Raw genomic sequence first — 11,482 nt, forward strand, 5'->3', positions numbered from 1 at the left:
GTTCTGCCCAAAATGGATTAACTAAGCTATTGACTAAATTCCTGCATGTGCATTGCTACAAAAATAAATGACAGTGTGGTTCTGTGTTGGGCAGGAGGAGCAGGACGAAGGCTCTACATCCTAACATTAACATTGTTAGGAGTGGGGGCTCCTCATCGGTAGGATCATAGAGTATTAAAAGGATAGAGACTGATCTGGCGCGAAGCTCCGCCCCGCCCGCTATTCATGTCAGTGGAAGTTGCTCAGTGGCGTTTTGAAGCACCCGCAAGGACCGTCTATTTCCGCCTTTTTGGGCGCATTTCCGCATTGGACCACCAAATTTTGGTGGTCCAATGCGGAAGTGCAACCGAGCGCTCAATGTTAAATCCCAGCTGCACGGGGTTTCCTCGTCATGAATCCACGGGTCCTCCTGCAGTCCTTCCTCTTACCACTAGGGCCCAGCGCTTCAACGTTGGAGTGCCTCACTGGCCCCTTGGGTAGGATACAGTGACAACACAGGAAAGAAATATCTGGAATAAATGGACCCTTTGCTAAACCCCTCCCCAAAAGCAATTGTCCAATGCCAGTCCAAATAGTTTAGCAACTGTTGCTAAGCTGGCATATGGTCTGCCAAGCTTCCGTCACCTCATAGCTGTCAATGTCATTTTGCATGGATGCGTTGTTGAACACATACTGTACACAACTTAACATGGGGAAAGTTACATGATCCACCCACCCAGGCAATAATCACATAAAAACTCCTGTCGGACGTCAAGGTTTGAGCTGTTTGTCTCTCTAACATTTCCTCATATTTCTAGTTTATTGAAATAATGCCATGCACATGTTTCCAGTACATAGCCTACTGCAGGCCTTGTTGACTAGATTTAGAAGACATTTTGAATCTCTTGCTACTGAAATGGTTGATTATTTATACTAGCCCTTACCCGTTGTGAGATATTTGATGATGGAGACATCCCGTCATTTAACATGCATCTCAATGAGTGGGGCTTACTCTCTTAGTGAAGGCCAGGGTCCATTGGCATAACAATGTCTAAATTGGGTAGAAATTGGGGAGAAAATGGGGTAAAGAAAATAATATGGAGTAGGGGCCCTATTTTCACCAGTGCCTAATTTACCCCTTATCCCTTTTTTACTATTTTGAGATTTTTTTTGTTCAAATAGCCGATATACAATCTCACAACATGTCAATGTAAATCGGCTAGTTGAACAATTAAAAAATGTTTTTCCAAATAATACAAAAAGGCAAAGAAGCTTAGGGATAAGGGGTGTGATAAGTGGCACTGATGAAAACAGGTCCCTTAAGTTTCTAAGTGATTAAAGCAGTGTTAGCCTGCCAAACGCCAAAAGTTTTAGCCTGTGACCCAAACTAATGAAAATAGCAGATCTACAAGCTCACTTCACGCCACGTTGTGATCTTGTAGATCGGCTATTTTCACTACTACTTAAACATTTGTTTTCTAATTTATGGAATTTCTTCGATTTTTCTTTGATTTCGAAATTGCTGAAAAAGAACAAAAAGGGACCAAGTTTGACCGAAAACTTATACGATCTCCTCATGCCGAACAACTTTCGTGTTCTGACGTTTGACCTCTGACCTTTAGATCTCCCACCATTTTGAATTATATGAAACTATCTCCTCCCGGGATCAAAATACACAAACATTTCTACACATGAACTTTGGACCTATGTCGACAATTCATTTTTAAACAAATGAACTGCTTCTGACAGAGTATCCCGTCATAAAATCAATTTGGTCCTAAAAACAAGGCCTTTGTCGCCTCTCTGTCTGGGGAGGCATACTATGGTCCGACGGAGCATTGGTTCGAAGGAGCATTGGTCCGAGGTGTGTTGGGGGTCGGGAGAGGGTTGGGGTTAGGTTTAGGTGTGCTGCCCCGGGGGAGGTTAGGGTTAGGGTGAGGGTTTGAGGTAGGTTGTCGTTCGGACCAATGCTCCGTCGGACCAAACACTTGAACCCCTCTGTCTGTCCTGCTACAACAGGAGAAAGCAGAGTCCGACCAGCGTATGAAGGACCTGAGAGATAAAATGGAGGAGGTGCTGAGAGAGCTGTCTGCCACAGAGGAGCAGGAAGTCTCGCCCGAGGCATGATGATGGGACCATCATGGGGGGTTCCTGAGCCTCTAGCTAGCAGGACCACGCAGAGCTGGAGAAACAGCTGAATGAAACCAGGGTCCTGCTTGACAGTTCAAGTTTCGAGTGGAAGACAAAATACAAAGAGCTGTTGGCTAAATTCAGGCTCTTCCAGGAACAGCTCAATGACTTCGCTGCAGAAAGAGATGCGCTGCTCAACACCGACACAGTACCGGGAACACCTACATCATTTTTAAATTTAAATTCATTAGCTGCATTATTACCCATTAGAATATTAAATATACATGGTGAAGCTGAAGGACGAGAACCTTGCGCTTAAACAGGTGTCAAATCTGCGTTCCCGAGTGGGGCAGAAGTCCCAGATGGAACAGCTTAAGTCGGAGATCCCTGGAGCTGCCCCCGCCGCAGGTTTGATCCCAGCCAAGCCTTTAGAGACGGTGGAAATCATCATTTGTAGGTGGGGCCTTCGACCAGTCAACATTTTGGAATTCATCATTGTTTAACCGACCAGAGGTGTCGCGAATTAACAGTGTGTCGGAATGAAAGTGAATCTTTCTTTATGTTAATTTTAATGGTGTTAATCAATGCCGAGGAGGATGGCGTCAATGGTGACGCGGGAGAGACACAAAGTGTTGTGTGTGTGTGAGAATCCACTGTTGGACAGATATTGGTTTCTTTACTTGGCTTACTTATGATTCTGGATGACTATTTTTATTTTTATTTTTTAAGATATTCTTTTGCGGCTTACGCCTTTTATTGATTTTTGAAGGGACAGACAGTAGGCTGACAGGAAACGGGAGAGAGATGGGGGGATGACATGCAGTAAAGGCCGTGTCGGGTCCGGGAGTCGAACCCGCGGCACACTGCGACTGGATTACCAGTCCGGTGCCCAGACCGTTCCGCTACGGCCTTGGGCCTGGATGACTATTTCTATGTATTGCCTTGTGTTGTTCCATGCTTACTGTAAATTGCTCTGGATTAAGAGCGTCTGCTAAATGCCTAAATTGTAATTGTAAATTGAAAGCTCCGTCCTCAGTTTTTGAAAAACGCTTAAACCTGATTTGAAGAGAAGTTTGTACGTGCCATTTTGTACAAAAAATATAGCTGCAAGCACCGATAACAGGCACTTTGAACAGGCATCGCTCATGCATCGTCTGTCTGTCTAAAAGGGCCATTCACACTGAGCACTATAACTATAACTGTAGCCAGCAAGCGGTGTTGTTGCTCAATTCACACAGGTGTGATTCTTCTTATTGCTGGGATCTGCTTGCAGTTATATTTGAATTACCTTTTTTTAGGATCGTTTTTTGAAAATGTTTGAAAATCATAATAATTAAAAACAAAATGTAGTAAATTAAAAAATAAAGGGACATATACAAATGTATCCACGACCCACTGTTTGTGAACCACTGGGTTAAAGAGATATTTGTCAGGGAGACCATAATGTCGACGGGTATTCGACATTATGGTCAAATATACATATGGAGGTATGTAATATACATCATGGAGGTTAGTCATAACTCTAACATGCTACAGTTCTTGTTATAAATTTCAAAAGGAAAACAAACACACTGGAATTATTGAGGTGGGGGGGATGGGTTGGCTATGGAAGCCATTTTTGGAGACAGCGGCTAAGAAGTGTGTCCATTTTGGTCCATCGGGTAATATTATTACAAAACAGTAACACCTGTCATATGAGATATAATAGTCCCCCGAGTCCCCCCTATACTATTGGATGTTGTATTTTGTCACTGCACATTTGCACACATGGGATTTGTCATTATTTACCCATCCTAATCCTAGGAGCAGTAGGCTGTATAATACATTTATGTACACATCGTATTTGGAGCAGTGGGATCTCTAATACAATGCCTGGGGACAGTGTTGCATTGGTCATTGCACAGAGTACCACACCGTATCCCTAAGATTTTTCAGGAGCATGCGCACAAGCCCATGCATTGATTAAAAACAACCTTAAGTTCACACCAACAAAGGCTGTAGTACCGAGTGTCACAGCAGTGTGAATTAACATCGGAACAAGCTCATTGTGTGACCTGCAAACTCCTGTAGTGTAGGTTTTAAGCGACATGGGCCTGACATCATTAACACAGCGTAACCCCCCCAAAGATAAAATCACCAATGCAACACTGCCCCGGGATCAGTTAAGTGTCTTGCTCAAGGACACTTTGATACGGCAGGAGGCGAACCGGCAACCATCTGATTCCCAGACGATGGCCACCTCTACCAAATCAGTCACAGCTGCCCCGAGAATCTGTGCAAAACCCGTACAAAAAACTAAGGTTTGAGGGCTTAAACTGCACAGGGCCAATATTATGTCCCTGAATATATATATACTATGATATATACGTCTGGGTCAATTCTTTATATTTAGAGATGTTCCTCTACCAGTGCCAGGAGACCACCAGCTCCAGAGATGTCACTCTACCAGTGCCTGGAGTCCACCAGCTCCGGGCGCAGGCTGAGTTTCTTTAGGGTCTCGTAGCCCACCACCATGACGATGGCGGTGGGCGTGGAGGAGATTATGCGAGCCGACAGGCCCTTAGTCATCCCCCAGACGCCCTCCTCCGCTATGAGCTGCTTGAAGGTCTCGATGACCGACGACCTGCCTTCCACCTGGTCAGTGGGGGAAAAACGGCACACAGACAGTATGTGAACATTAACACTCAGTGGCCCTTTTTTAAACCAGCTCCTCGCCACTCGCCCTACACACAAGCACTCAGTTTGAGCATAGATATGTAAAGAATAGAGACGGTCCACGATGGAAGGGGAATTCCGATGCCGTCTCTATTATTTATATATGTATTTATGATAAAGAAGGCCCACCAGCGTCTCTTTTTTCTGAAGAGATTGAGGAAAGTTAAACTTTCCCACCAGACTCTGGAGAACTTCTACCGCTGTACCATCGAGGGTACACTCACCTACTGCATTACAGCTTGGTATGGAAACTGTACTGTTGCAGAGAAGAAAACACTGCAGAGGGTGGTGAAAACATAGGCTCTTCACTGCCAACAATAGAGTCCATCTACATAGAGTCCCCCCCCCTCCAGGACAATATATGAACTCCTACTGACTGTACATAAACTGTTTTTTTTCCTACTGTTTTTACTCTTGCCAATACTAACAACTATTGCAGTACTATATGACTAACTTTTTGTATTGCATTTGGATTGATGCCAACAGATTAATTTTGTTGTACACTTGTGTACAATCATACAATGACAAAATAAAATCCATCCATCCATGTATGCTCAAACCAAGTGCAAGTGTGTAGGGCGAGTGCCGAGGAGCTAGTTTCAAAAAGGGGTATAGACACTCCCCATGTCCACTAGGACTAGGTAAGTACCCTAGGGGAGGTAGTGTAGTCGAAGTAAAAGTATTGGAAATACTAAAGTAAAGTACAAAATACAAATACCTGAAAATTGTACTTGCGTACAGTACTTCAGTAAATAAACTAATTCCCACCACTGGTCCGAGTACATACCTGGACTCTAGCTCTGACCACATCCATGGGGTTGGTCACAGTGGAAGCTGTGGCTGCGGCCATTGGTCCAGCTATAGCTTGTAGAACCAGATGAGGACAGTCACTGGGAGCCAGTCTGGACAGCTGCTCTGTGGACCACAATGAGAATCAAACATTTTATTATTATCATTCTACACACATACTCCAGTTTTTATTTGATAACCTACTCACTGAGGTGTTTGGGAAACTACAACATGACATCACTGTGCGACTCACCGCAGCACTTTTTTCTTTTTACTTTTTGGGAGGGGGGGGGGGCTTTTGTGCCTTTATTGATAGTTACAATGAAGACGGACAGGAAAGAGGGAGAGAGAGAAGGGGAGAGATGCAGCAAAGGTTGTCATGAACGGGACTCAAACACGCAACGCACTGTCAGGCCAGAGGCTATATGTGGCATGAGACTGGACCACTAGGCCAGCGGGCGCCCCCATCTCTCTGTTTTAACTAACTACCACAATGGTTATCACATACAATTTACAATTTAGGCATTTAGCAGACGCTCTTAATCCAGAGCGACTTACATTTAAGCAAGAACAAAAGCATGGGAATACATCACATAAAAGCATTTATCATGAAACATGCGTAAGCTAAGAAGGTAATAGTGGAATATCTATATGATGAAACTATACATACACTATACATAATAAACTATACATATTCACTACTATGCTATACATATGTACTATGGCGTGCTATGACTATATACAATACAATTATAGTGCTGTCTAAATAACATGCTATAAGTCTGTGTCAAATGCTATCTAAGCCAACAGAAATGCTATCTAAGGGGTTAGGGTAAGTGCTATGGGCCATGATGGAGTCTGAAAAGGTGGGTTTTCAGGCTACGGCGGAAGATTGGGAGTGATGCTGCAGTTCTGACTGCAATGGGAAGTGCATTCCACAGTTTTGGAGCCAGAAGGGAGTTACAAACTGGAGTATGCGTAATTAGCTAATTATTTATTTCTCTTAATTTAGTCGTTATGCCAATTCATTCCTCCCCCCTACATTTCATTCCATCGACAGACACAGTCTGGGTCTTGACTATGTCAGCACTGACGAATGTTCTATGGCCGAAACGCTTGCAGCTTCTTTTTTTTAACCTTTCATTTGAGCATGATAAAATTAAATATTTTGTTATTGTTATTATTTGCTTAGTTTTTGAGTCCACTGTGCCGCAGTCAACCCTGAACAAAAGGACAAAGAAGGGGCACTACCGTTTGTTTGTTTTAATTTTTTTATCCCACTATTTTGTAACCCATTTTTTCACCCGGTGCCAATGCCTAAACTGTAATCCTGGGCGCTACTCTCCCTCTGCCAACTTCGGGAGAGCCCCGAAGTGAGCTCATGCTTCCTTCAATGCATGAGGAGTGAGCAGGCCACTTCTTATCACCTAACAGGGGGGAGTTTCCCCGGTAGGACATAGCGCCTGGAAGGATGGAACACGTTATTTACAAACAGTTAATTTCCCCTCCATCACGTGCCCTGGCTGGCCAGGGGGAGGCAGTATAGAGACCAGGGTTACGGCATGTATTTTGTTAGGGTAACTCCCATAGGGGACACAGGGAGAACATGCAAACTCCACACAGATAGGCCCTTTCGCCAAACCCAGAGCCTTAGATAGTCACTTCATGGGGCCAGTCCTACATAGACTTCCATTGAGAATGGGGACAACCAACTGGGACAAGTCCTGGACCGGAAGTAAGCAGAAATGCATTGGACTCAGGCAACCGCCTACGGCGCCTAGCTTTAATGATCTTAAATCCCTTTATTTTAGATTGTTTTGTAGTAATAGTACAACATAAACATTGAAGAGACTTTAATTGTTACTGTACAATACTTTAAAACAGTTGTCATTGTGCACACATGCTTAAATAGCTCTTATCAGCGCCGCCCTCGTTAAAAACAATGTATTTCCAACTCCAGCTTGTCTCAGTTCAGGCTGCATGAACAGCGCTCGAGCGCTCAAGCACTCGGTTTCCGCCCCCTCAATATCGTAACTCTTCTATTAGATGACTCTGGCCAAACCCACCTTGGGTAATGTGCACTGATGATGCGGAGGAGAGAGGAGAGAGAGAGAGCAACAGTTTACCCTGGATCTTACCTGCATAAAAGTGATAAAAGGGCCACCAGACGGCGCTGTTGGGGATGTAGGTGAGCAGAGAGGCCACATAGCCCCGGTAGAAGCCACGCAAACCGTCCACGGCGAATATCTGCGAGACGATGTCCCTGGTCTGATGACCGAACATCCTCTTGGGTTGCCGTTTCCCTGCCGCCCCAGCGTCCACCTGGGGCACGGCGAGGCGGAAGCGCGTGAGCTGCTCCCCGCCTTGAAGGCCCTGCATCATCAGCTGCTGTGACACCACGTCGATGGGGACCGTGATGCTCTGGGCCACCAGCGAGGCTGATCCCCCCGCCACCAGGGACTTCAGCGTGTTGTCCGAGGTGTAGTCGGACACGTACTTCCTCACCAGCTCGTATGTGGTGATGTAGGCCTGACCTGAGGAGAGGGGCGTGTGGGACACGATCATGACATTTTTAGTCGCTGTCGGGCAGAAACCACCTATCCTTTTTTTATGCCAGGTGCTTGAAAAGCGCCTGAACTACATTTACTAACAACCGTACTGAAGACCGTAGTCGTAGTGACAACCGTAGTGGACACATTTCCATGATTGTCTGCCTCTAAGCCAATGGGAGACTTATCCAAAAAACCCATACTCTGAATGCCGCAACATGAAGCTGTTGTGTAAGGGGTTTGTATGAGAACTGAGAGCTTGCTGCACCTGGCAGTTGTAGTCAATCTTGTTTTTCATAATGTAACGCCCTACTTGATGTACTACAATGGCACACAAAAGCATCCCAAAAATAGCAGATCCGCAAGCTTTCAAATGTGGCGCGAACGCTGCGAAGCAACACTTGATTGTGTAATCAATAATTGTGACAGTTTCATACCGGAGATGATCGTCAAGGTGTTGACCATGAAGCCTCGGTAGAGGCCGCGCACGCCCTCTGTCCGCAGGATCTTGAAGAAGGCGTCAAAGGTGCCGCTGTAGAGCGACTTGCCCTTCTGCACCTGCAGGCGCGTGCGTATGAGTGTGGCGGGGTAGACGGTGGCCCGGATGGTCATGGTCATAAACACCCCGAAGGAGTAGAACTTCCTCTTGTCCAGGTCCTCCCATTCTATGATCTGGATGTTCTTCTTCTGCTGCATGGTCGTACCTGCACCCAGCCCTCATCAGACCGAAACTCTGCACCACAAAAAAACACATTTAACACAACTCATTGACTGCCGACTTTGACGACTGCTACGTACGTTGATTTAATAGTTATTTAATATTCAACCATTTATTGCATCATCTTATATACAAGTTCACAAGAGTAAAATATTTGAAAAGCAAATTATTACATGTGTGTGTGTGTGTGTGTGTGTGTTTCCTGGCATCTATTTAGTTAGGAATAGGATTGTCTAGTAGATGTGTTGGGTGTGTCACTTGCTGATTACTCATTTGCAGTTTACTGAAAGAGTTGTGTCTCCAATTTCCCCCACGTTTTTGCAACCCATTTTTTCACCCGGTGCCAATTGCCTAAACTATAGATTATATATAATCTTGGGTGCTACTCTCCCTCTGCCAACCTCGGGAGAGCCCCGAACTGAGTTTCCCTGGTGGATGCAGATACACATCGCCCGATGCGTTAACTTGTGGATCTGCTATATCGGCAAAGGGGTTTGGTGTAGGGTGGGAAAAGAGCAGACATACAAGTTTTCTTTTAAGTGGTTAACTGCAGTCCAACCATAGAGATTCCAACACAATATACACCAATATACATAATGCCATACACAATTGAAAAAATTAATCTGCAAAACGTAGCACTTTTCAAGTGTAGTGATGGAGACTCTGCTTCATCTCTCTCACAGCTAAGGGGGTCCTTGGCCAGAAAAGAACATTGAAGACCCCTGATCTAATAGATTCACTCATTGTGGAACCATTCTGTACTTGACCAGTCAGTGACCACTGACCAGTGACCTCTGTGAGGTTTAAAGGTCACACAAACAGTGCACCCTAAGGACTGAAGCTGGATCTAGTATGAGTATACGATAAAATGTAATCCTTATAATCAAGTCTTGTTATCAAGTCACAACACTGGCTAAAGGACATTGTGTTCCAAAGTGCAATTTGAGCTCCAAAATAACATCCATGGAAATTATTACTAGCCACACAATGGTGTTGTAAAAAATAAGCCATTCCTAACATTACACAATCAACACGTCAATTCAAACAGCGATTATACACGTGTGTTGTTATGGTTATAACCTCCTTATGACGCTAGCATTATTAGCATGCCACTTTTACCTTGTTGTGCGACAGCTATAGGTTGGTAAAATTCACTTTCCTAACGTCATGTACGACTCGTTGGGACGTCATGTTGTTTTAGCAGACATGCCGACGAAGAGAGGGTAAGAGTGTTTTAAAAGAGTGAGGTGGCTACTTATTAGCCGTTTAAGCTAGTTCCCTGCATGTTTTCCTGTTGACCATCATGACAGGAGCACTGCAACCATGGTGGGTGGGGGGAAGGAAGGGGCGCTTGTTTTGCGTGTCAGCGCCCTCCTCCTCAACTGTCAGTCACAAAACACTATAAAAGAACAAAAGAATACTAAGATAAGAAGGCACAATGGAGAAACAAAAAAAAACACAATGAAATAAACAAACGAATGAATGAATGAATGAATGAGTAGGCTGGTAACCAATTCTTTGCAACGGGCCATGGTGAATTGAACAATGTGGACCCTGTTGTAAACAAGTGTAATGCTTAATTGGGTCGTCCACTCACAGTTGACAGTCTTTGTATTGAGTTTGTGCTTAAAATGTACTGTAAATTCTACAAACTGTTAATAAAGATTTCAATCAATCAATCAATTGCGCTGAGAACTGGCAGTGACAGTGTTTTACCTATACTTGTGAGGACCTCTGCTTGGATTCATGCCTCTGCAGCACCACATTAACATGGGCCTGAGGGTTTGGACGCTCTGTCTTCTGATGCTGGAGCTCAATTTGAGCTGAAGGGAATGGAGTTCCCCTCGGCTCCACCTGACTGTGATGTCTACACCTCAGACAAACTCAACTTTCTATAGGATGAAATTACTCAAAATGATCATGAAATCATGATACAAAAGCTCAATGACTGCTGGATATAATCAACGTGCACACACAGTGCACCAAAAAATAAATGGTATTCGATTTGATTCTGTTCATGTGGAACTGTCCAACTATGTCCAAAATATTAACTTTTCAGGAAATTAAAAGAATCAAACGTGTGTGTCGTCTCTCACTGCATCCATAAACCTCCTCTTTAACCTTCCTCTAACTCTTCTTGTATGCCTGGCAGCTCCATTTTCAGCATCCCTCTCCCAATGTACATCTCATCCCTCCTCTGCAGTGCACATGTCCAAACCATCTCAACCTTGCCTCTCTTGTTCTATCCCCAAACCTTATAACTTGGGCTGATCCTCTAATGTAGGCATTTCTTATCATGTCCTTCCTTGTCACTCCTAAAGACAATCTTTAGCATCCTTACGACTGCAGTTGATTCAGAACGCTGCTGCTCGACTCCATACTAATAGGCTACCAAGAAAGTGGAGCATATCAGTCAAATTTTTCAATCCTTCTCTCCTTGGCTCTGTGTGTGTCAAAGAACTGACTTCAAAATACTACTGTTGGTCTAAATTGTTTACTGCTAAAATACATTTTTGATCTTGTATGATATCATGAACCATCCAGACCTCTCAGGTCATCTGGTAAAGGTCTGCTTTCTGTTCCTACAACCAAAAATAAACAT

General features: G+C 44.3%; 1 protein-coding gene across 1 annotated transcript; it reads right to left on the reverse strand.

Annotated features, from left to right (window-relative positions):
• Window positions 1-2,685: 2,685 nt before the first annotated feature.
• Window positions 2,686-8,895, reverse strand: slc25a44b (solute carrier family 25 member 44b). Its single transcript, XM_083759960.1, has 5 exons — window positions 8,600-8,895; window positions 7,752-8,147; window positions 5,612-5,739; window positions 3,026-4,743; window positions 2,686-2,806 (listed from the first exon to the last, which is right to left on the reverse strand). Exons 1-4 carry the CDS (start codon window positions 8,856-8,858, stop codon window positions 4,552-4,554), a joined length of 975 nt encoding a protein of 324 aa, XP_083616086.1. The 5' UTR covers window positions 8,859-8,895; the 3' UTR covers window positions 2,686-2,806; window positions 3,026-4,551.
• Window positions 8,896-11,482: the final 2,587 nt, after the last annotated feature.

This window comes from Protomyctophum parallelum (assembly GCF_964188405.1).
Source record: "Protomyctophum parallelum genome assembly, chromosome: 2".
Lineage (NCBI taxonomy): Eukaryota > Metazoa > Chordata > Actinopteri > Myctophiformes > Myctophidae > Protomyctophum > Protomyctophum parallelum.